The 24,222-nt window shown below is 45.1% G+C and overlaps 1 protein-coding gene across 4 annotated transcripts in view; it reads right to left on the reverse strand.

The window, feature by feature from the left end:
* Positions 1-6,081, reverse strand: part of LOC135903624 (uncharacterized) — a 31,949-nt gene extending 25,868 nt beyond the window's left edge. Inside the window, exons 1-2 of one of the 4 annotated variants that reach the window (XR_011508290.1) lie at positions 5,868-6,058; positions 3,202-3,333 (exon numbers count right to left, since the gene is read on the reverse strand). Coding sequence is in view for 3 of the 4 variants with exons in the window: in XM_070524876.1 (XP_070380977.1) it covers positions 3,202-3,333; positions 5,868-5,919 (184 nt within the window). In the remaining variant the exon portion in view is untranslated. Of the gene's footprint in view, positions 1-3,201; positions 3,334-5,867 lie in introns of all 4 variants that reach the window. The other 3 variants (XM_070524876.1, XM_070524874.1, XM_070524875.1) reach the window with 3 other exon arrangements.
* Positions 6,082-24,222: the final 18,141 nt, after the last annotated feature.

Genomic DNA, 24,222 nt, shown 5'->3' on the forward strand with positions numbered 1-24,222 from the left:
TGTGAAAACATGCAGCACCTTGTATCAGAAAGCCTGGTGTTCTATTTATCATCATCAGCAGCAGCAGCAGCAGCAGCAGCAGCAGCCTGTTTATGTCCACTGCAGGACGAAGGCCTCTCCCTGCGATCTCCAATTACCCCTGTCCTGCGCCAACCGATTCCAACTATAGCGCCCGCGAATTTCCTCATTTCTATTCACTGATGGGTTATCCTCTGCTGCCTGAATACCAACACTATCCATCACACAGCAATGACAAACCAGATGCTTAACCTCCCCGGAGAGCGACATACGGATGGGATACAAAGTTGTCAGAAGGATGAATATCAGCCGAGTTCGTCCAGCGCAAATTGACAGGCAATAAAGGAACACAAACGATGTAGAGGGGCTCTTGCTTTGCTATGGTTGCTTGCTTGCTAGCTTGTCTAGTTCTAATAGGCACGCAAAAGAAGGTAGTAGAATCCGTCAAGACTACGCCTCATGCCTGCTGATCTAGGTACCTGTAATGAAAATGTGTAGCGAATAACATGTTAAAACGACGTTCATGTAGCCTAGTAGACTCTATTGCGTAATCTAGTCGCTTCGATTAAATGAGGCTCTTCTAACCAATTGAAAGGCTGCTTCAAAGCTATGCTCGGGCAGCATGGCGTAACATAGACAAAAAAGTAGACAAGGAAAATAAGACACGCGCCACTGTACTTGGAACAAAATTTTTATTGAAGGCAAGGACTTATATATGTGATGACAGATCATTGTAGAGAAGACATCTCAAACCAAAAAACAGGAGCAAAGGCAAAAATAAAGACCACTGCATCACTTCTGTCTAGATTATACACGTGGTATTTAAGTACAGTCGAATTCCTTGGCAGCGAGTGTCACAGAAGCCCGGCTAATACACTTGTCTCGTATTCTGTTAATATCATCATCATCATTATCATTATCATCATCAGCCTGGCTATGCCGACTACAGGGCAAAGGCATCTCCCATACTTCCCCGACTACCCCGGTCATGTACTAATTGTGGCAATGTTGTCCCTGCAAACTTCCTAATCTCATCCGCCCACCTAACTTTCTGCCGCACCCTGCTACGCTTCCCTTTTCTTGAAATCTAGCCCGTAACCCTTAATGACCATCGGTTATCTTCCCTCCTCATTATATGTCCTGCTCATGCCATTTTTTTTTCTTGATTTCAACTAAGATGTCATTAACTCGCGTTTGTTCCCTCACCCAATCTGCTCTTTTCTTATCCCTTAACATTGCACCCATCATTCTTCTTTCCATAGCTCATTGCGTTGTCCTCAATTTAAGTAGAACCCTTTTCGTAAGCCTCCAGATTTCTGCTCCATAGATGAGTACTGGTAAGGCACAGCAGTTATACACTTTTCTTTTGAGGGATAATGGCAACCTGCTGTTCATGATCTGAGAATGCCTGCCAAACGCGCCCCACCCCATTCTTATTCTTCTGATTATTTGTCTCATGATCCGGATCCGCGGTCACTATCAGCCCTAAGTAGATGCATTCCCTTACCACTTCCAATGCCTCGCAACTATGAAATATGAAATATGAAATGCTTCAAATGTCAATGAAATGTTAATATGAAATGCTTCAATTATTCCTCTCGTTAGTTTACCTTTCTAATTTATTTTGTTAGCTTACCTTTGTTCCGGCTTTTGTTTAGGTAAGGCTTGGTTAGGTCTCCTGAGACCCCCTCTGCACTATACTGCACGTTGCCTTCAATGCTTTTCAAGACTAACTGGGATGCGACTTCGTAAATTATTCATCCCGGATATGAAGTCAAATGCTTGTGTAGCTGTATGAATGTGGTTTAATCATGTTGTGCCGCCAGCTTTCTAGAAAGAAAATTGGCAGTACCACACGAAGGGTGCAACCACTGACAGCGACAGCAAGTTTTTAACCTTGCTCTTGAACTCACTATATAGACGGTGTTCTAGCTATACGCAGGTGCGACTAGACACGGATGCGACCTATGCGGGTGCGCCAAAAATTTCTGGCCTCCTAAGAGCTTTAACACGCCGTGTAGTACCTGCAATTGCATCGCACAGACACCACTGCACAGCCCGTTATAATCGGCGCCGGTGAAATTACATAACTTTCAGATTGTGAACACTAATATTGATTTGTACTTTTTACGAGTGGGAATATTTAAGATAAAAGACACGCACTGTGAATGAATTTTCTTATACCCTGTTTCAGCAACTTTGGAGGTTGAATATTATAGCATATATCTTGCATTTACGACATAAATATGTGGCCTGCACATACCTAAATATGTAGGGAACATCATGGCGACGACGAAAGTTCGCGTGGAGTGCAAATATAAATGCTATCGCACAAAAATTGACTTGAGTTTGATCTAGACCGTCGTGTGTTACAGACAGGGAAAACATCGGTGAAGTTCTTTGGAATGCGGCAAGATGACATGAATATCACAACGAGATGGACAGTTGGGCTCGTTGATGTTTCATTGCTGGAAAAACTAGAGCGGGAGGAAGGACGAGACACGAGGAGCATATCACGCGACAAAGCGTGTTCTTGCTAAGCCTCCGTTTAGTAGAGCTTTTTTCATCATGAACGTTCACCAACACGCCCAACTGACAGCATAACTCCAAGAATGCCGCCTTATGTATAATAAGCCAACTATCCTTTTCACTTCATAATACACAGTTCAACTACATTGATCATTGTTAGACACGTGCTTTTGATGCTTGTTTTTAGCTCATCACATGCACAGTTGGTCTGTGTCTATAGTTTTCCGTGTGGGCAGCAAATGTTCAATTGTGAGTGAGCGCCTGTTTGTGCCATCGTGACGCGGCGTTCCTGCGTCCTAGGTTTTCAAATAGTGAAATGAATACACAGAACGCAGCATCAACATACCAACTCAACACACCACGTTACGTTTTCATCTCCGGTATTTATGGAATGAAAAATCTTGTACAGCCATCACTTAATTTTTTTTTTTTACTCTCTATCTGTGTACATGAGGAAATGGTTGTTCTGTACAAGCACATGGAGATGCTTCTTTTAGCCCCATACCGTGGTATATCATTTTAAAGGGAAAACTGAATTTTCGATATCGTTTCATACCGGTAATGTGAACCGAGTTGAAATGCAATCATTCCCCGCGGGCGTGTCTTCTGGTCCCGGGGGGGTTAATTAAGAGGCAGGTGATTATGGCCACTCACGATGGCATTGCGTCCCGACGTACGCGCCGGGCGGACAAGGCTGGCAGTACGCGGAGCCGGCCTTGAGGCTGTACGTGTTCGTAGGACAGGGCAGGCACACTCCGCGTCCGTACGTGCTCGCCGGACAGAGCTCTGCATCACCGTGATGGCAGTGCGCAGAAAAACAGAGAGAAAAAAAAGTAACTGTGCAGATGCCACGCTCTGTGGGAATCGATGTCACGCGAACAACTTTTGCGGGTACTTGGCTATCTGGTATATGGTTTGGAGTTCTGCAGAGCGATGTCCCAGGTGGACCAACGTGTTTGCACGTAAATTGATTGCACGTACACTGGTTGCACGTAAACTGGTTGTGTTTGTGAATCACGAGCGTCCGCGCCCATGACGGCATCAGCATGATGACGACCGCACTGAAGATGATCGTACGGCGGCAACGGCACGGATTTCTACGCCGGATGTTCTAAGCTCGCTTGCAACACCGCAGTTGTTGGTTTCTTCACAAGTAGCGCAGGAGCGTAAACGAGAGAAATTCAGATTGTGACGTCATCAGCGACTGCGTGTTATGCAGTCATACGTATCCATGGCTATGTCACGTGGTGTGTCTAAAACCACGATGGTATTTGTACTCCGGCATAGAAATGCTAAACCATGAACAACTTGGGCGATCACGAAGTCGGCGCATCGTTGCACAATTTCTAGGCAGCGTGCCACGAATAAAGTGCCGAGGGAAGTGGGCCGCTCCCGGAGATAGTGCAGTTTTAACTCGGCGCCTCAGAGCGCCAACTGTCACAAGGAACAAAAACCAGGAAATGACACGGGGACAACGCAGCGACCGTTTCAAAGGGCTGATTCGCTTTGGAACGAGGGAATATGCGTACGCTCACGGCCTAATGCAAGAACGAAAAAAATATCGTGACCTAATGGCCGGTCTGCTGTGCACCATTGAAATCATCATCGACGGAAGAGTCGATGAGGATAGCTATAGGGTCTTGCTGGTACGGTATCTCTTATTTTGTTGTAGCGCAAGCTGAACAAGGACAACAGAAAGGCACGTATGACACACACAGCGCTAACTTTCAACAACAGATTTATTTCCCGTTCTCGTCGCTATATATACACCCTCGAAATGTCATACAGCACGTGTAAAATTTCGGTAAAAATGAACAAAAAAATGTGTGGCAGATGTGCATTTCTGTTGTCCTTCTTCAGCTTGCGCTACAACAAAATAAGATACAACGGAAGAGGTTCAATTCCACCGTCGGTCTGACAATCTTACCCTTTTTGTTATTATTAAAGCGAGGCGAGACAGGAACCTAGCTGCCTAACTACTTACCTACCTGCCTGCCGCAAAGTGTACAGGATGAGGCAAAGAATGCTTCGCAATAAATTCTTCTGCGTACGCGAAACGCTCACAAAGGAGGAGAGAAAATAGCGTAAGCTGCACGTGCGCGCACACTATACCGTTTATGAGATACCAGAGCAAAGAACTGAAAGTATGTAAAACGTTCAGCTCGATTGTATAGGAATGTAATATCGGCATAACGCATTGATGTGCGCATTTCGGACTCTTACAGATGTGAAACATTGATGACCTAAAATTTTAAGAAATAATAAACACATTGCCTGTTTCCTTTTTCTTTTTTTACAAGTGCTTCCGTGGTTATATTTGAGTTCTCTTATATCGTATAATCGCAGTTCTTTAATGTCGCTATGAAATCACTGCGACACCTCAACTTACTTATGTAGAAACGTTCTGCCTGGCTGACCCCGCAATTCGTGTGAGAGCTTCCATTGATACCGCTAAGTTTAATATCACGTAATAAAAAATGCAGTAACCGAAGCCGATTAATTTGTTTCTCTATAACCATTTTGGAATTTTTTCTTTAGTTATGTACTTCATTGTTATTTTTCACATTTATTACGTTATTTCAACAGTATATCATTTACCTGACTGAACTGTAAATCGGCACAATAATGAAAAATGAGAAAATTAGAAGCCGAGGCCGCAAGAGAATTACCAGCGGTTTTCATGTACCCAAAGGAGCGAATGGTGAACTGTCATATAAAGATGACTATGGTGATTATCATGGTTGAGAAGTAGCTTTAGCCCGGCAGCCAAATCTGATATCGTTTTTCAAGTACATGTCAAACGCAGAAACGTTCTCATTAAATACGCTTGAAAGCACCTTAATTGGGGTACTTTCGTTGCATGTAGGAGGCAGTGTTAACTATGTTATACAATGGCTGCTTCAAAATTTTACAAACATTGCCTAGTACCGATGAGTATTGAACTGAAACAGCCAGTTCGCAACACAAAAATACAGACGTAGCAATTTTGTTAAGTGTCTCTATTATAGCGTCTAACCCGGACAACAGCAACCACGTGTTGTCTGTGGTAGGAGCTCTTGTGAAGCTTGGCTCTCCTAATAGTTTTGAGGCGGTTCCTCTGAAACAAACCCAACTGCACAAAATGTTATTTCAGTAAGCTTATCGCAAAAGAAGTTATTAAACTCGAGGCAGGCTCGCTATCTTAGTATCTGTACAAGGATACGACCAAACATGCCATATGAGTCACAACATGCCGGAAGCAAGGACAAGTCGCCAAAAAGATAAATCTGAAATGCTTCAAGAAAGTTATGATTCAGAGCGTGAAGTTAATTGATACCAACCACACGAAGTTCCTTTTCGGCCATATCCAAGTGGGCATGCCATTTCCATCATGAGGCAGCACTTTCTTCTTCGTCTTCTTCTTCGGTTGATGTGTCCACCATAGGCTTAGGCAGTTACGCGCTTTTCCGGTTCCAATAATCACTCGTGCTCCCGCTCCCATCCCGATAATTACCATGATATTTCTGAATGGTTTGTCTTAGGACATTCTTGGTTATGAACAGAACGCTGAACTTGCCTTCTCTGTTGTTCATCAATCTTCTATGTCGTCATCGTCAATCAACACATCTTTACGTTACCATACCCCCCGGCCCACCCCCACCCCCCCTGTAGTAAGTAGCAAGCTAGAGCGCTCTGGCTCAAGCTCACCTCTCTGCCTTCCTTCTGTGAGCGGAGGAAGCGGGCGGAAAGGGTGGAAAACGTTTAATTTGGCAGATTTACAAAGCACTGTCACATTGTACAAGGCTGAAAACCCCGGCTCTCCGCTCTTCTTCCGAAAATGTCAACGGCTCTCAGGGTTGCTTGACCTGGTTCCCGAATACAGCTATGTTTAGAGCTGAAGCTCACACTTCAAATCTCGCTCTTTACGATGACCTTCGTAATTACCACTTCAAAAACACGTGTTGGCTGTCGATACTCGGTGGGCGTGCTTATTGCTATGTTATCAATAGAGTGGTCGAACAAGAGATCTGTAAAATCAAATCAACTTTATTTTCCAACAAGAAATACTAGGCGGTCATTTTGTGCTAGAAGCTACAGTAGCCTGACGGGGATCAGAAGACCCCCTATGGCAGCATCAGCGTAGTGCACAGTGATACTATTGTTATTAAGTTTCAACTAAGTGTAGCTGCGTACAAAGATTTTTAAACAAAAACAAACTACCGCTGCAACAAGGACAATAAAACAATCTAGTGTGGTGCATAGCGCTATATGCTGCTATGCTATGTTGCTATGCTATGTTGATAGCAACACATAAGGAGAAAAAACGGATACTTTCGCATATTAAATTCGTAATTGACGACAAGTAAAGCTTGGACTGGCAGTGCAGAGAGTAATGACTAAACATTCCCGTGCAATGTAGTCAGTGTTACACAATTAAAAAAAGTAAAAAAACACATATGACACTGTCACCCGGAAGGCGAAGCATAGATAGCTATAGCAAAGTATCAGACAACAACATGAAGTAAGGTTCGTAGGTTTATTGGCCGTATAAAAGGCACTAAACATTCGCTTGCGAAATAAATTGACGAGCATATCCCACGCGCGCGGGCACACATGAGCAGGTCTCACTCGGTGACCGCGAACACTCGCTATCGCAACGCTGGAGTGATGAAGAGTGCAAACAGAGAGGAGCGAATGTTTCGTGCGGCCTCTCGCTTCACCGCGTATCGGAAACACGAGATTACACGACCTCCAACGCAAGGCGCGAGGAAACACAGCGCGCATGAAGCTACCAGCCATGTCGGTTAGCCGTGAATTTGCGCGGCCAGCCATGCGCAGCCAGGGTCGGGCTACACGAGGAGACGCGCGCTCAACTCGCCCTGCCCTTCCCCCTAGTGCGCGCTTGGTCGTAGTACCGCGCGCTCATCTCCCCACCTACCCCGCCTGGCGCACGCTTAACCACATGGCCTTCAAAACGGACAGACCCAAAAGATACGCACGTCGAAACCGTTCTCTGCAGAACACTTGTTATTCATAACAACCATTCTCTACCAAACCAAGTAATGCTTCGCGTTGCGTAGATGTCCACTGGAGTTGAATCTGCTTAATTTTTTTAGAGTGAATGGTAGATTCTATACTAGCGACTGGCGTTGATAAGAAAAATACGCGAAAATTCAAAGCATCTCATTGAAGCAATGATGTCTTTTTCCCATGTTTCAGGTACAGCTAGAAGTGCCTCAATTTTTGTAGTTTAAGAAGTAGCATAGCTGAGTCCACTTATCTCCCTCTAATTGCTTTAGACGAACATCAGTTAATTCTTTATCATTTAAAAACAACTACGTCTGCGGTATCGGTGACACATCAGCCTGTAACTTGATTAGGCCTTTCTCTATAATCAAATGTGCGCGAAACTGTGCTCTCTATATCTCCTCTCTATTTCATTACGTCCCTATACCCGTACCCAATGCAGGGTAGCAAACCGGATGTGCGTCTGGTTAACCTCCTTCCCTCTCTTCCACGTCTATCTCTCTCCCTCCTTCCTTCTCTCTCTCTCTCTCTCTCTCTCTCTCTCTCTCTCTCTCTCTCTCTATCTCTCTGTAATCAAACATGTTCTGCTTTCATTTTCAAACCATACTATTTTTTCTTGTATGAGTCCCGCTATGGGTCCCACTTTAAGCCGGTGTTGTTCTCCCCTTGCACAGAAGTGGAGCACGTAACGAAGTTGAAAATTATAGGCCTATCTCCTTTATTCCTAGCTCTGCTCAAATTCTAGAAAAGTACCTATGAACTGTTGTGAGTACTTTCATAAGCAAGAACAATGTTATTTCCTCGCTTCAATATGGATTTAAACCTACTAGGGGAACACATGTCTTTCTCGATGATTTTTTCTGACTTTTTAGACTCCTACCTGGAACAAAACAGAAGACGAACAGAAGCCTGTACCTTGTTTGTCGATGTTCGCAAGGCGTTTGACAGCGTATGACATGCACTTCTGTTACATAAACTTTCTTCGCTAGAATTTCGAGGTACCTTCCTACATGTGCTTAAAGACTTCTTAAGAAACATATGCCAACATGTTTCGTTAGGACATTTTCAAAGTGCCTTTTCAGAAATCCATCTGAAGTTCCTAAGGGATCACTGTCAAGCACGTCTTTAGCATTTATGTTAACGACCTTTCAACCGCTATACCAGGAATCGTTTTTCAGTACGCTGCCGACACCGTTCTGGTATCCCGAGCAACCAACTTTTCAGATGCGATTTATTCACTTCAAGTTGGGGCGCGGTTGGAGTGGTCATACAGTGGTTCGCAGGTAACCTCGTCAGTGTAAACACATCGAAAACGCAGCTTATTTATGATGATTATGATGATGATGATGATGATTTCCGTGAATTCTATCTTATCTCTTGTGTTGGATACTTTCAGTCTTTGTCATTCCTTTATTAGGCCCTTCGTTACTTCGGGGAGCTTACGTACTGGTTGCCTTGGTTCCTTGCCTCCCATTTCAACTGCTGCTTTTGAAGCCAGCCTAGTTACGATTTCATTCATTACTTCTATGCCATCTTCATCTCTCTGTTCTAAGGTTGCATATTTGTTTTCAAGTGCCAACCTGAATTGGTCTTCTTTTACCCTTACTGCGTCTAGGTAGGCCTCTTTCTTCTTGATTAATTTTACACTTTCTCTCTTCAAATTGGGGTGAGTCCTAGCCCTCACTAACCTATGATCACTGAGCTTTACCCTACCTACCACTGCTACATCCTGTACTATGCTGGGATGGGCAAAAAGTATGAAATCAATTTCATTTCTTTCTTCACCATTAGGGCTCTTCCAGGCCTACTTGTTGTTCCAACGCTTCATGAAGAAGGTGTTCATAACGCGCAGCTTATTCCTTTGCGCTAATTCTACCAACATCTCTCCTCGAGTACTCCTAGAATCCACGCTGTAGTCACCAATTGCTTGTTCACCAGCCTGCTTTCTGCCCCCTTTTGCATTGAAGTCGCCCATGGCTACAGTATACTGAGTTTACACTTTCCGCATCGCTAATGAGTCATTTGGGGAGGGAGTGACCAAATACTACACCAGGGAGACCAATTCCTATTCTGGTTTAGCAAGGTTTAGCGTCGCGCTAAACTTCCTCGGACGGTGTTCTAACCATATGCGGGTGCACATATAAAAACGCGCGTACAAGTTGTCTATTCAATGAGATATACGCAAGGTAACTTTAACTTTATTATCATTAATCATTACCTTTCAAACCAATCTCGGGGCTCTGACACGCGTTGTGTTGCATTTACATTTGATATCGACCACGCCGTCGCACGCCACCACGCATAAAGCATTGAGGGACATCACACATGCGCCGCGCGCGGACTTCGCGGCGGCACCGCTAGACGGCGCGGCGTAACAACTACTGGTGTACACGACACGAAGGTTTTCTTCAACTTACTTCTTGCCATGAACCAGAGGAGGAAGGAAAGCCTCGATCACACAGACTAACGCACCTGGGGTCACCAGGTCTATATTGTAATCGCTGTCAAACCACCTTAAACAAGGGAATGAGACTCTTATTCCCATGAAGCAAAGCTGACAGCAGAAACGGCGTAGAAGGCGTGGAAGAATGCTATCTATCAGATACGTTTCGCCGGATTTTCTAACCTTTCAACTTATACAAACGCGATATAAAACAAGCAAAAAAAACGACGCTTTACCGGCGACGTGAGACGCTGAAAAAAAAAGCTAAAGTTGGATTTAGAAGGAGAAGCGCAAATCCGCAAGACCGTCCGCCCTAAACTGCATGCGTGCCTACAACGTTTCCTGTTCCGTAGACATAGCCGTCTTGTCGTACGTTATCTAATTTTCTTTCCCGTTCTCTTTTTTGTTTGTTTGTTTCTTTCTTACGCGTATGCGCATTTTCTGCCACATCTGCTGGGGACGCGCAAACAGAAAACCATACGGGGAAAAATATCAGCGCTACATAAAGCGCCAACTCGCGGGATTCCACGAGAATGAGCACGAGAAACACGCTGCACTGCGTTGCGTCGAGTCAGCGACCTTTCATTACCGAACCGCAAACGTCACAAGCAAAAGGAGAGAGAGAGAGAGAGAGAGAGAGAGAGCCATGCCCCGCCATTTCTCGGCAAACATACAGCTGTACTCGCATCGCCTGGCACCCCGACGAAAACCCTGCGACTGCCGTGCTTCCAAATATCGGCTCAACACGTCGATGGCGTCTGCCTCGGGAGGAATTCGGCCCGAAATTCCGCACGTGCAAGTGCGCCAGCTTGCCCCGCCCTTTTGATATATTAAGGAAATGAACTGAAGGTGTGTTCTACTTTTCGATGTACCGGCGTAATTGATTGACCGTTCCTAGAAATGTTTGTTTGTTTTTTTTAACACGCGCTACGTAACGGGGCTCCTTTGGGCGAAAATATGTGTCAAGCAGACATTTGTATTATGGATGTACAAGAGTTCTTAAAGAAATTTCTCGCCGCTGAAAATAAATTGCGGCCTCTCCAAATTGCTGATTCGGTGCGTGGAACATTTGTCTATGGTGGTTGAGTGGGCTGCGTTTTGCCTTGTCAACAGATCTGCTGTATTTTGGTGGATTGCTGGTGGCGTTGGTGCAGCTAATTGAAGTTCAGGTGCGTACGCCCGTCCGAGTTCAAGGTAAACTGAAGAAGACGACAACTAAAAAATAAAAAGAAGACTAAAGACTATATTCGCAGAAACCTGCCGTTGAAATTAGGACTTGCAGTAGCAAGTTCCGGCCACTTTTACACGTGGTGCCACTGACGTACTCGCGATCGAAAGTTTGGAGACCACAGCAACAGCAAAAAAAATTGGTTTCTTGTATAGCACGGTCGCTCAACAGGAAACTGTCTCGGTGTATTTCATTGGTCGAACAGGCGCACGTGGTCTGTATGACTTGAGTTTAGCCTGAATGGCTTAGGCTGGAAAGAACAACAAAATTTCACGGCATCTGTGGTCTCTAAACTTTTTCTCGCTAGTGCACGTGTTCTTGCTCGTCAACCATCGCTTCAGGTGTACGTCGATGAACTTGCGCTAGCAAGGCGCAGGTATTCTAGTATGCGCCCTGTAGAAGTCTGTGTTTAATTGTGTGCGGTATTGTGACACGATCTAGCATGCACTAAGAAAATGACGGCAGTTGCCACCGAAGCTTTGATACACACGTATTGCTCAGTTCCGTTTTTTTTTTCTTTTTTTTGTGATTAGACATATGAGGCACAAGAGGCTTCAGGTAAGCTGACATAAACCAGTGCAAATAATGATGGTACATTCGACCGGAGCAAAAAAAAATTAGCAGGCCATTTAAATGGTCACTTCCGAGCGCACTGGCAGCACCACAAAGGTCGTCCAAGATAGCAATTAACCTTTAGTAATAGTACAAATGGACTCCAATAGCAATAATGAAGCCAAATCGTCGCTGCTATACCCCCCTATTACAGTAATACAGCTTTAACGCTACACTTAACTTCTTAGCACATCCAGAGTACTCTAAAAAGTACGATTACAATGTGCCATAAGTATGACCTCTTCTCGCCTGTAAACTTTTGCGCTACTGGGCATCTAGGAGGCACATGTGACGCGCAAGAGGCTTCAGACAAGAAATTTCAGGAACAAATGCAAACACTGTATGAACTTGCTGTCCCAAATTAAAAATATAAAGTCGCAACGCTAGGAACTGTTGAGATGTGGACTTCAAGATTTTGTAACAGACAAAAGCTGGAGTCGTTTCGTGGCAATACATTTATAGGAGAAACTCTCTCTCTCTCTCTCTCTCTCTCTCTCTCTCTCTCTCTCTCTCTCTCTCTCTCTCTCTCAGAAGTACACGGACTACGTTGCGTGCGGGCACCAAGATGACTACCGGCTGTTTGAATGAGTGCCTATAGTATGCCGTAAGTTTCAGCGCCCTGCTGGGTAATGAAAACAACTCTCGTACTCACCACCGGCAAGTATGCAGTGCCATGAGCGCCACTATAACTGCACCATACAACCGAACTACAGATATGGCGAAGTTGCGAAGCCGCTTGAATATTTTTGACAAAGGCCTGTATATTGCCTATTATTCATTTATTAATGCCATTGCAGGAGAACATGTGCGTAGCCTCTCAAACTTTTCGGCCACAGGACAAAGGTGATGCCGTATAAGTTTCGAGCACCAAGCGGACGTGAACCTTCGTCTCTATTTTCCCAATCGTCTGCAATGTTCGTCAAGCTTTCGAGTACCCTGTACAGAAAGACAAGAAGAAAAGCACGCAATATCAGAAAATCGGGAAAGAGTCACCCTGGCATATTGTCATTCTACGCGCTCCGTATGTCGACGCAAACAAGCAGTTAGGAAACGCGTACGAACGACGCGCCAGAAAAGCGTTAGGAACTACGCCGAGCAGAAGTGCGTTAGCCAACAGAGGCATGCGCACTTACTTCCGCTACACGAGCGGCTCGAACAAAAGAGCACCGGTGGCGCACCGCTGCTGGCACGTGTTGCCCTGAAAAACTCACTGGAGCCGCTCATGCCGACCCGCCTGCCCCAGAGATCTTCAAAGCAAGCGCGCGAGAGGGCACTTATACTCCGGTGTTACACTAAAAGCGTGCAGCGCCGCAGACGATGGCGTCGGACAATGGTGTCAGGGCGGGACTGAATTCGCAAAGCGTTTTGTTCGTAAGTTCTAAAATAAACTAGAACTTCTTGTGGATGCGGGTCCAGATACTGAACCGACAATGTTCTTGGCGCGGAAGAATGGTTTTTGTGATTTACTGGCAGTCATATGACTAGAAGGCGATCCCAGGCATCGAATACAGTGTGCACTAACTTTTCGTTACACTCTAATAGGTGATAAGTTGGTGCTTGATATTTACACTCGCCTCAATGCACTCGAAACTCGTGTCGGCGCCCTAAGGGTGCATATTAGTCCTGCCTCCCCATGCTATACGAGAGGGCCGAGTATTTTACACCTTGAAATAACGAATTGGCGACAAACAGTTGTTTAATAACAATCGCACGAGCGTCTTTCCGTTAAAACGCATGAATCGCATCCTCCAATCTGCAGCATGCGAGATATAAGAACAGAAAATTTTAGCCACAATACATCGCCGGCGCAGCCACTCAGGTATTATTGCTAAACCCAGTAGACACAGGTTCAGTCACACGGGTGTCACCAGACATATTTTGCCTTCTTCCCTGAGCGTTGGCAGGCCTTACACCCTTCTACATTCCCGCAGTGCTGTAAACCACAAGACGATACATTGACAATCTTCAGAGCGTAATTTTGGACCCTTAAATGCGTAACTCGGTTTAGTACACAGTTATATAGCCGACTATCCTCAACCTTTTCACGTGCAGACTACTGGGTGAATTTAGGCCAGGCGTGTGCGGCGCTCTACAGTGAACACACACTGCGTGGTTTTAGCACGACGGAGCGTACCCTGCTTCGAAGACTTGCAGCCCTCTCGAACTCAGTGGCAGCGCGGAGTTCACAGGGGGAGGAGGGAGGCAGAAGGGGGGGGGGGCGGTTACGCTTCTGCAAAGAAGAGGGTACTTCTACTGTGCACCCAGCTATCCCCTAATTGGAAGCTAGGGAACGCTGGCGCCAGCGTCAACGGCACAACAATCCGAGTAGCGCCAGTTGGTAGCGCTACAAGACTTTCACACATTCGCCCATAAAGCGTTGCTCTTATCTCTTTTCTTCAGTTATTTTCTTTTGAATTTGTGCGCGTGTATTTTGTTAGTGTGTGCGCGCGCTATGTATTTGTTCTCCTCAAGCCACAACGCCTCTACTTGCTGCCAAACATCACTAAAACTTCCTCAAGTCGTCTTTCCTGATAGTGATTCCGGCTTACAGCTGGAGTGTTTGTTCCCTTGCTTTGTTTGGCAGCTTCCGAAGAATAACGTTCATGCCTTCTCTCTTTCTGTGTCTCTCTGTCTCTCTCTATCTATCTATTTCTCTATCTCTTTCTGCTCTAGCTGAGAGATGCATTACACTTAGTCACAATGTTCGGCTAGAAAAGCATGGGCGCTTCGTTCTTCAGTACTGCGCTCCTTCGATGCCATTACCTCGTTCCGAGGTTTTATGTTAACGTCAGTAGTAGAAACTCTCGGTCACAAAGTATAGAGGCCTCTAATAAGCGATGCGTTGTAGCCAAGGCAATATTGAGTGCCCTCAATTTTAAAGTTCCAGGAGAGTTCAGTTGCAAGAGTTATTAGCCTAACAAGGCTGTGAAGTGATACTTCACTCTTTATGGCACTAATGATATAGCGCGTCACTTCAAGCTTGCGTAACAAGCTGCTTTGAAGAAACGACGTTTGGTCTGGAAAGTTCTTGCGCCTCAAGGAGGAACAATGATTGATGGTTTTTTGGATTAAGTGAAGGCAAGAAGCATCAGAGGCTCAGCTCAACCATGCCGACACTCATCATCATCATCATCAGCATCAGCCTAGTTACGCCCACTGCGAGGTCAAATATGTGTGAAAATTTTCCGACTTTTGTACGAGTTGGGTAAATTATTTAAATCTATTCCCAAATTATCGACCCTCCCCCCTCCACTACCATCCATCTTTTCCTTTCTCCTTTTTTTCTGCGTGAAGGCCCATGTTAAGAAGCATTTAGTATGCAAGGGAAACCGCGACATCTGATTTATATATCGCTATAAATTCCCCTTATATTCCCCCGATTCCCCTTATAGAAATACTGTTTTGATTTCACGCTTCTTCTGTTAGTAGTTTCTGTAAGTTCAAGGAAAAGTATGGCGCGGTGGTCATAAGTTTGCTACATTTTTGTAAATGATAGTACCTTGAAATGACTGTAAGGACATATTTATTTTTTATTTTTTTAAGAGTAATCAAACATTTTTTTTTTTTTTTGACGTGAGGCTAGGTGTTTTCTCGGTCTTTCAAGCTCATATGCTGAAATTTAGCAAGATTCTGAAGTGAAATTGAAGTGAAGTGAAAGATGTCTAATAATTAATGACACACCGAACGTGCTCTCATTGTCCTTTGGAAACTCTGTGTGCCATACAACTATGTGAACTATTGAGATAAAATAAAAAAAATATATAAGGAGATTGCAATGGCCAATATGGGGCCCAATGTAGCGCTAAAAACGTAACACTGAATGTTATGCAGACAACAAGAACACTTGAATATCACTGCTTGTCACTGTGAGTCAGTGGTTATGGTTACTGCTGGGGAACAGGCTGCGGGTTCGGCTCCCGGTCACGGCGTCCACGTTGCGATCAGCTAGAAACGCAAAAACGCTTGTCTGCTTATATTTGGGTGCATGTTAACAGAACCAAGGCGGCCAAAGTCCATCTCAAGCGCTCCCCTGTGGCGCACCTCATAACGTCAATGTTGTTTTGGCGTTATAATATGCGCCAATGTTGCCAATGTTATTTTGGCTTCTGGCGCATAACGCCGTAAAGCAACCATTTTAAAAATACTGGACGGAGCGAAAATTCCCGCACTCTCTATAAATCAGTTCTAAAAAGTCAAATGACCCAAACCAAATGAATTTTTGAACGCTTTGTTCGAAGAATTGTGAGAGAGAAGTTACACAAACGCAAGGTTCAGAAAGTTCATAGACTCACAGAGCACATGAAGAAAGCCAGGATCATAAGATGCAAGAACTGCTCAAACACTTCGGCAACATGGCACACGAGTGAAGCATTCTCTTCACAAAGAAGGCAGTCTTCAATATCACGAAGTTTTTAAACCACCAAACAATAAGGTATTGACAGAAAGCCTCAAAAGAAGCCGACGTCAGTGGGAGGACTGTCTCAAGAAATTGTCACCCTCAATCAGAGATGGTTTTGGGGGCAATCACTTTTGATGGAAAGATGCCGTTGGTTTTCTTAAAACAGGGTGCCAAAGGGAACAGTGCGAGTTATCTGGTAGATGCGCTGAAGCAGCAGGTCCTGCTTCGGGCTGAATTACACTTCGGAAACCGCCAGTGGACGTATCAGCAGAATCTTGCTCCGGCCCACGAGGCGAAGGCGGTGCAACAATGGTGCGTGAAAAACTTCTCTGGCTGCATTTCGGCTTTATAATTGGCGTCAAACAGCCCGGATCTAAAACCGCTTGACTATTCAGTCTGGTCTGCATTAAAAAGAACAGTCTGCTCCACTCCTCACCATAATATGGCTGCTTGTCACTGGACATCACAAAAAGCATGGATTGAATTAAATGTAGACTACATCCATGGCGCCATACATACAGCGACCCAAGGCTTGCATTCATGCAAAATGTGGACGTTTCGAAAAGCGGGTTTGGATTTGTGTATGCATAACATGTAGCACATTAAGTTAACATAAAAGTGATTTTGTTACAGTGCATCGCAATCACATTTATGGGTTTTTATTTGATTGCGAAAACTTTTGCCGCACCCTCTGTACTTAATGTCATACTTATATACTTAATGACAATATTTAGGATACAACAAAATGCGAGGCTGTCATCACTAGCGTAAGTCAATAGCATATCAATTGACACCCACATTTACACACGTGCAAATGAAATTCGTTGTCCAAATTATCGACCCTGGTACAAAAATTTCCATTAAGCATTTTATCAAGCTAATAACCCGCTCAAAATCCTTTCCCCATTCAGTAAAATGAAAGGAGGGTGTCGTAAATGGTCGGACCATTACCCCACTTTGACTACATGAATTGTACGATCTTATTGCGCTTCCTATGCGTTCAGTTCAGTTACTAAAGCATCTCGACCGCAGCACACCGGGAACCATTATTTTACTGGTCCTAATCTATAGCGAAATTGCACTTGCGATATGGGGATCTTCATTACCGTTTAGTTTTCTTGAAAATTGATTTTTTCAGTCAAAAATACATTTTTTCTGACACATGTAGTCTTATTCGTCCCTCTCCAGCGTTGGATATGAAAAACCAGGCATTTCATCTGAAAACGCCAGTCGTAGCCAAACTAGTAGCTCTAGTCTGGGACAGACAGCCAAATGCGCAAATATATATCGTATACACAACTAAAACTATTGGGTAATAACGGCTATACAACAATAAACCAACACACTCCAAACTAAGCACATTTGACCGCCCATCAATAATGGGCGTCGTTTCCCCTTCGCAGATATTCCAGGGGTCACTGACCACCCATGCAAATAGGGGCACATTTTGAACCAAGCCCAGTCCCTAATGGTGCTGCACCCGAGACAAAAGATCTCTGCCCAGCTGCCTGCCCTCTACTGTAGAACCCCGTAGTGTAAACCACTCCGGAAGGAAGAGTATGTCTACATTATCAGAAGGCCACGCTATGAGGAACCATTCCAAAACATCACTTCGGTCGACAAAATTGTTTCAATGCCGAACAAAAAGTTTATTGGCTCATTAGTAAACTGAATTGGAATTGAAATATTGATATATTGTACAAAGTTGGTGAAATTTGCACTTCACCTCGCCACACTGTAACAGGCTCCAGAGAAGTGTCCACGGAGGCATCTCGAGCTGTATTTGTGGCACCTTCAAAAAAAATCGACACGCACCATCCTAACACGTCTATGGCCATCACTGAGAGTTTTCAGATGTGTCTTTGAAATGGTCGCGTTTCCGACACGAAATAGCGTCACCATGGTCGCTAGTGTTAGTACTATTGCGAACTTTTCACTGCCAGCAGTTTACTATAGTGATCGAAAGGGCAGGCTTTCTTCTGTCACCGAGAGCGCAGGAAGCTCGCCGTTGGGACCAGTGTTAACTTACTTACCTGAAAGCTACAGCTCAGTCATGAAAGATACCGTAGCGCAGAATTCTGGTATATTTTTTACCAACGTCACGTTTTTATAATGCACCAAAATCTCAATACAAGAACGAGGGCATAGGTTTGAGCGCCCAACAGTGACTGCCGCACCCTAAAGGGAAGTGTGGGAGGGGAGGGGGAGAGGTAGTGCACGTTAAAAATAAAAGGAAAGGAGAAAACACACCTATGTGGTGAAACTTAATCCGCAACCCTCCACTGCTGTGTCTGTCATATGGCGCTAAGACGAGGCAACAGAAACGTCTTGCCTTTCATCTTGTCTTGTGTGAAACACAGTACTATGTCAAACCAACTAGCCCAAGAGTAAAACTTACGAAATCTATCATAGCATGTCTGTTCTTTTGGAACATTATAGCGCAACAACCAATCAACAATCCATTTAAATCACAATGCACGGCAATTTCTTTTTTACGTTCCGAGCCCCTCGCTTATGCAGCCGCTGATGCTGGGATTCCAACCAGTGAACTACAGTTAAGAACAGAACGTCATAACAGAAGCCGGCGTTCAGGGTGCTTACATTAAGGAGAGTTCCACAGTGTGCGGTGTTGGAATAGGCGGTCTCCAGTGTGCAACGCGTATACCGTATACCGAGCCTACGAGGCAGGCGCGCCCAGAAGGGACCCGCCCAAAAGATCCGCGCAGCGCTGGCGGGTTAAACGACGCCGTTCTGCCGCCGCTCATTCGCAACGAGAGCGCGCATTCTAACGATATTTATGCGTTGCAGATGGCGTCATCGCTTACGATGCATATTAAGGGTGGACCAAGCGGCCCAGACACCAATGCCATTCTCGATGAGATATAGCAGTTAAGGACGCTATGCGGAGCGATTCCTAAAGCTATTACGGCATTTGGAAAAACCAGATGGGGCACTACGCAGGCAAGCACGATGCAGTTCAATTCACGCTGGCATGTAATAATAATTGCGCAAATAAAGTATTTCATGTTCACGCTGTAATGAATTAGTGTTATTCTTGCAAACACTTTAACAATGCCTGCTCTGGCGCGTTTTGTTGTCACCCGTATTTTTCCAATTGACCAATGCCTTTTCCTCCGAAGTCTTCGCACTTGTCTGCTATGTTTAGTCGTAATGAGTTGTACATATTTTTGTGCAGCTTATGGTGAAATTGCGTAACCGAACGCTGCACACGTCAGCACCACATATCAGCTGCGTTCTTCTGCACAACGTTATGTCCTCGTTTTATACGCGAAGCGTTTGTTCCCTTTAGTCGGAGTCAAAGCAACGTCACCCGCAAGGAGGCGCCAAAATGTGGGCCAATCCCGGCGGTTGTGCCGCTCGAAAAGCCACCAGACAAAGTGCAAACAAACAGCGAATGTAGTGCGAATTAGGTGGCTCCATTTGCCATTATCGGACATGGCGAAAACAAACGCCGGATATCTCGCGAATTAAGGCCGCCCGCTCCGGTAGGTGATGCATGCGAGCGCCGACGCGAGCTCCAACAGCAACATGTCGTCGTTGTCGCGCTATCGTCCTCATTCCGTCGTCGCGATTCCACTTCCTTCATGACACTGTGATCATCACTTTCGTTGGCATGGTCATAGCCACCTTTCCGCCATGTTTACTCTATTGCTGTCAGTGCGCTGTCATTAAGCAGTCTTCTAGCCGTCAGTCATAGCGTCGTCATCATTCAATCTTCGTCAGGATCGCGTCGTCATGAAAAAGTCGCCGTCATGCCCTCGTGGTCGTTCCATCGGGCGTTTTGTCGTAGCAGTTGCACTGTCGTCAACCCTTTGTCATGATACCTTTGCCGCCCCGACGTCGTCCCCTGGGTCCCGCGGTGGGAGCTATTCGCGTCCTGCCCTCCTGCCGGGCAGGCACATATTCACTACGCTGCAAAACGAGGTGCAAAACACGAACAGTTACGTCCGCGTTACCGGGAAGGCAAACGACGCAAAACTTCCGCGACGGTGCAAGCATAAAATTGCAACGCATCATGTGCGTATTTGCACATCATAGTTGATGGTGTATAGTGCATAGTGCATAGTTCGCTCAACGTTAAAGAGACACTAAAGACTGAAATTGTTTGACCTGCGTTAGTGTATTACTTTTACTGAACCGCAACGGTCGAAATGAGAAAAAAAATATACTTTGCAATCCGTGACGTCACAGTGATGTTCTGGAACTGGGGTTTCAGGGCGACATTCGGAACTGATACTCTGACCGTCATTTTGTGTTCTAATGGTCAACCTACAACCATGAAATCAACGAAATTAGAGGTGCTCAGAAATACTTCATCGATCTAAACTGATTCAGTGTCCCTTTCATTTATACATGAGCATTGGATCCACCGCAATTTTTTTCGGGCGCGCCTCTTAAGCGCCCGTTCCTGGGTAGAGCTTCGGCTTCCCTTGGCGTAACCGCGCAAACACGCTCGAGTCACTGCTCGCGCGCTCGTCGTCTTCCACAGCTGGCTCTGATGCCGCTCATCATGCTAGCATTCCCATACTGCCCCTCCCTCCGGGAAGGCGCTGACGGTACTGGCCCACTGCCAGTTGGTGCGGTGATTTCGGTCTCTAATTCCTCGCCTCAATATATCGCGAAATGAAAATACGCATGCAAGTGCGCTCAAACTTCGCATTAGGGAGTATCGTAATCACCGAACATTCTTTTTCCTTTTTTTAGTTTCCGAAGCTTTTCGAGTTATTTCGGGTTCGAGCGAGAAGTCGGCCACTAGCTTTCCACGTTGTTGGGGACACAATGCTCCGCACGCAGCCCCAGCTCTCACCGTTGCTTCGGCACGATCGCCGGGGGTCGCCAAGCGGACGGCATTGTCCTGGCGTTCGGGTCATTCGGGACGCATGGCGTGATCGCGGCTCGCGTGAAGGCCTCGTCGTCGTGCGGCCTCGAAGCTAAATACCTGCCACGCCCTCTACCCCCCATTCGCATTAGGGCCAGAGCACCGCCTCGCAGGCCGAATACACGGCGCGGGAGAAAAACACGTCAGAACCACCGGCGCGCGGCGAAGCCGTACGTGTATGCCAGGCAGGTAGGCACGAAAAAAAAAACAGCAATAGCATAAATATAGTGCTCGTATGTTTCCGAGCGTTTCTCCTACATGGTGAAAAAATAACGAAGCTGCGTCCTCAGCTGGCAAAACCCGGTATCTTGTTTCCCGTTCCGACAAGATCAATGCAATGGTAGAAACCAGTAGTAGTCAGACTGAGCTTATTAGTGGGCCCTATTGAGAACTGATACTCGGTATATGGAAAGCACTCATTCGCGGAATGTATAGACTTTGCTTCCTGCGCTCTTTTTTTCCCGCAATATCTTTTTTTTTTCGTACTCGCCTTTACCTTGACTTAGCTTGCACTGGTCATTCAGGTTATCATCCGTGTAATTTCGCCCACTGCCTCCATCCTTCGCGGTAATGACTGAAATAATGACTAGATTAAGCTTGGTCAGCTTGTGTTAAGCCGGATCAGGTCAAGTAAGGTTGCATCAAGAAAACCAGCGCACAAACGCGCGGATAAAGAAAAGAGGACTGCACATCGCTGGTATCCGGCGAAGTGTCGGAACTTGAGCAGTGAAGTAACTTTAGCAGCCGAAACACCTTCTTCTGAAATGTATAGCGCTCTCGCAAGAAATAAATGTCACTTGTGCTCGTGTGCAAGACCATGAACACTTCTGTCCATTTATGAAAACCTTACGTTCTGAATCGAATTGGCTAAGTAACATTAGGCTATTTCAGATATCGTGTAATTTTCGTGGGCAGGGACGGCGAAGGAGTGTGTCCATAAACACCTGGCACGGGAAACACCCTTTTTCGTCCGACGTAACGTCCTCATATTCAACAATGAAGATATACAGAAAGACCTCGGTTGGTCCTCTCGAGTGTTCAATGGTGCTCATTCCAGGGAAAGAACCTGAAATCATTGTAAGTCGGGAAGTGACTTCATAACATCATTGTGTTTTCATCGAAGAGTCATGAGTCGGCGCCAGCGTAAGTTCAACAAAGTCCGGATAAAAATGCTTTCCGCCTTTTTCCCTCTGTTATGTGGCAAACAGGGAGCAACAGAAAGCTCAGTAAAAGCAATGACCAGTTTCACTGGGCCTTTGCCATTATGGTATATCTGCCTGTAAAGGATGCTCTGCCTCAAATTTATCCTTAGCAAGAAGAAGCCAGCTTTACAACATGACTTCTTTCTACAGTTTCAAATCACTACGCGTTATTCACTTATTCGCAGTTATAGTCATAAATCTTTTTCGTATTTAATAAGTTCATCCATGAAAGAGACGTTCATGCGAATGACTAAGCTCCAGTAATGGTCAAAGCACTACACAGATACGAATACAACGCGCTATTTGTTGCGCTTCCTGCTGCAAATAAGTGCTTCAACTTAAAACGTACCGATATGGTTAATGTAATTCCTGGACCACCATAACGCAGTCCGACTGCCTTGAAGAAAGTAATATGAGCCTACGTTATTCACTGTAACCACCACCACGCGTTGCGATAACAAGTGTTCACCACAGTTATAGCAGTTATCTACAGCGCAACACTGCAACTACCGCCAGAAGGAGGAATTAATAATTTGCCGTGTAAAAGACGCCTTTTTGGTGTAACATTATATGTCTAATGAGCTCCAATTAGGCTATAAATAAAACAAGCCTATGCCTCAAATTTTGAAATAGTTCTCTTTAGTAACGGAGTCAGTAAATTGTGTCTAAAAGAAGCTATAAGAACAAGACGGGGTCTTGTTGCTGTGAGCTTTAGTAATAAATTGCACCCGACTAAACGCAAAAAATTTGATGTTCCTCTTTGTGAAGTGGAGACCACATTGCATCCATATTACACACAATGGCGAACTCAACTCCGGCCGCGATAAAGAGGTAAATAAATCAAGTCTCGCTGTCTCCCGTTACAACGATACGCCGTTTCTCTGTTGTTCGCTTATTCGTCCACCATGCAGTGCCCGTCTTTAGCGCTAGCCTGACAGAGAAAAAATGCAATCGCTTTTAATTCGCCGTGTATCGCACTCAAGTTCGCAGAACTTTATCCCCGTGCTACACCACACGCTGCGTCAAGTTGAATGATGCGCTGTAGCGATGGTCCAACGCATTCTCATGCGTTCGGCCGGCCATTAAAACCCGACGCGTCATAAACATAATTCTCGGGATTCGCCTTTTGAACAACCAGCGGGAAATTTAAGGAGGCCAACGACGTTGCGGTACCACTGAGCCCTTGCAACCTGACCACACATTATTCACGCGACAAACGCGCGGTATGTTTGTTGCATGGTCCCGGGGCTCACATTCGGGCGAAAAATTACCCTTTTATTTTATTTTTTATGGAGACTTTCTACCATTTTACTTCGCATGAGAGTGTCAGGTTCCACTAGTTTTTTTCTATTTTTTTTTTACATCACGCTGCAACAAAATCAAAGCACCGGTAAACCGCATTCAAAAAATGTATTATATATGGCTAAAAGAGGCTTGCGTTCGAGCCTACATCGTAAGGATGTGTCTCTGTGGTGTCGGTATCCCGTGATTTCCAATATCTAAAAAAAATGCCCCTGTCAATTAAGCAAGCACAATGTGTGGAATATTACGAATGTATAACGCAATAATGAAACGGAGCGTTGAACCAATAAACGTTGATGTTGTCACAGCATGTGTAAATTTCGTATCTTCGCACTAACACGCCAGACCAACTGGTAAAAAATTTGACAAAGCTACAAGACTCCATAAATTGTCGCATATCATCTAGTGACTTGCAAACAATATGGCTAAACAAGTGTGCGGTGAATTATACCGACCTTATTCATCGCCTTGCACATCATACATAACCTTTCTTTGTGCTCCTTCAATTTTACTTTGCATTACTGCAAGAAAATTCCAGTAGAAGTAAGCAAAGGAGAGGTAAGATTTTTTTAAACATTCCAT

This window comes from Dermacentor albipictus, chromosome 9 (genome assembly GCF_038994185.2).
Source record: "Dermacentor albipictus isolate Rhodes 1998 colony chromosome 9, USDA_Dalb.pri_finalv2, whole genome shotgun sequence".
NCBI lineage: Eukaryota > Metazoa > Arthropoda > Arachnida > Ixodida > Ixodidae > Dermacentor > Dermacentor albipictus.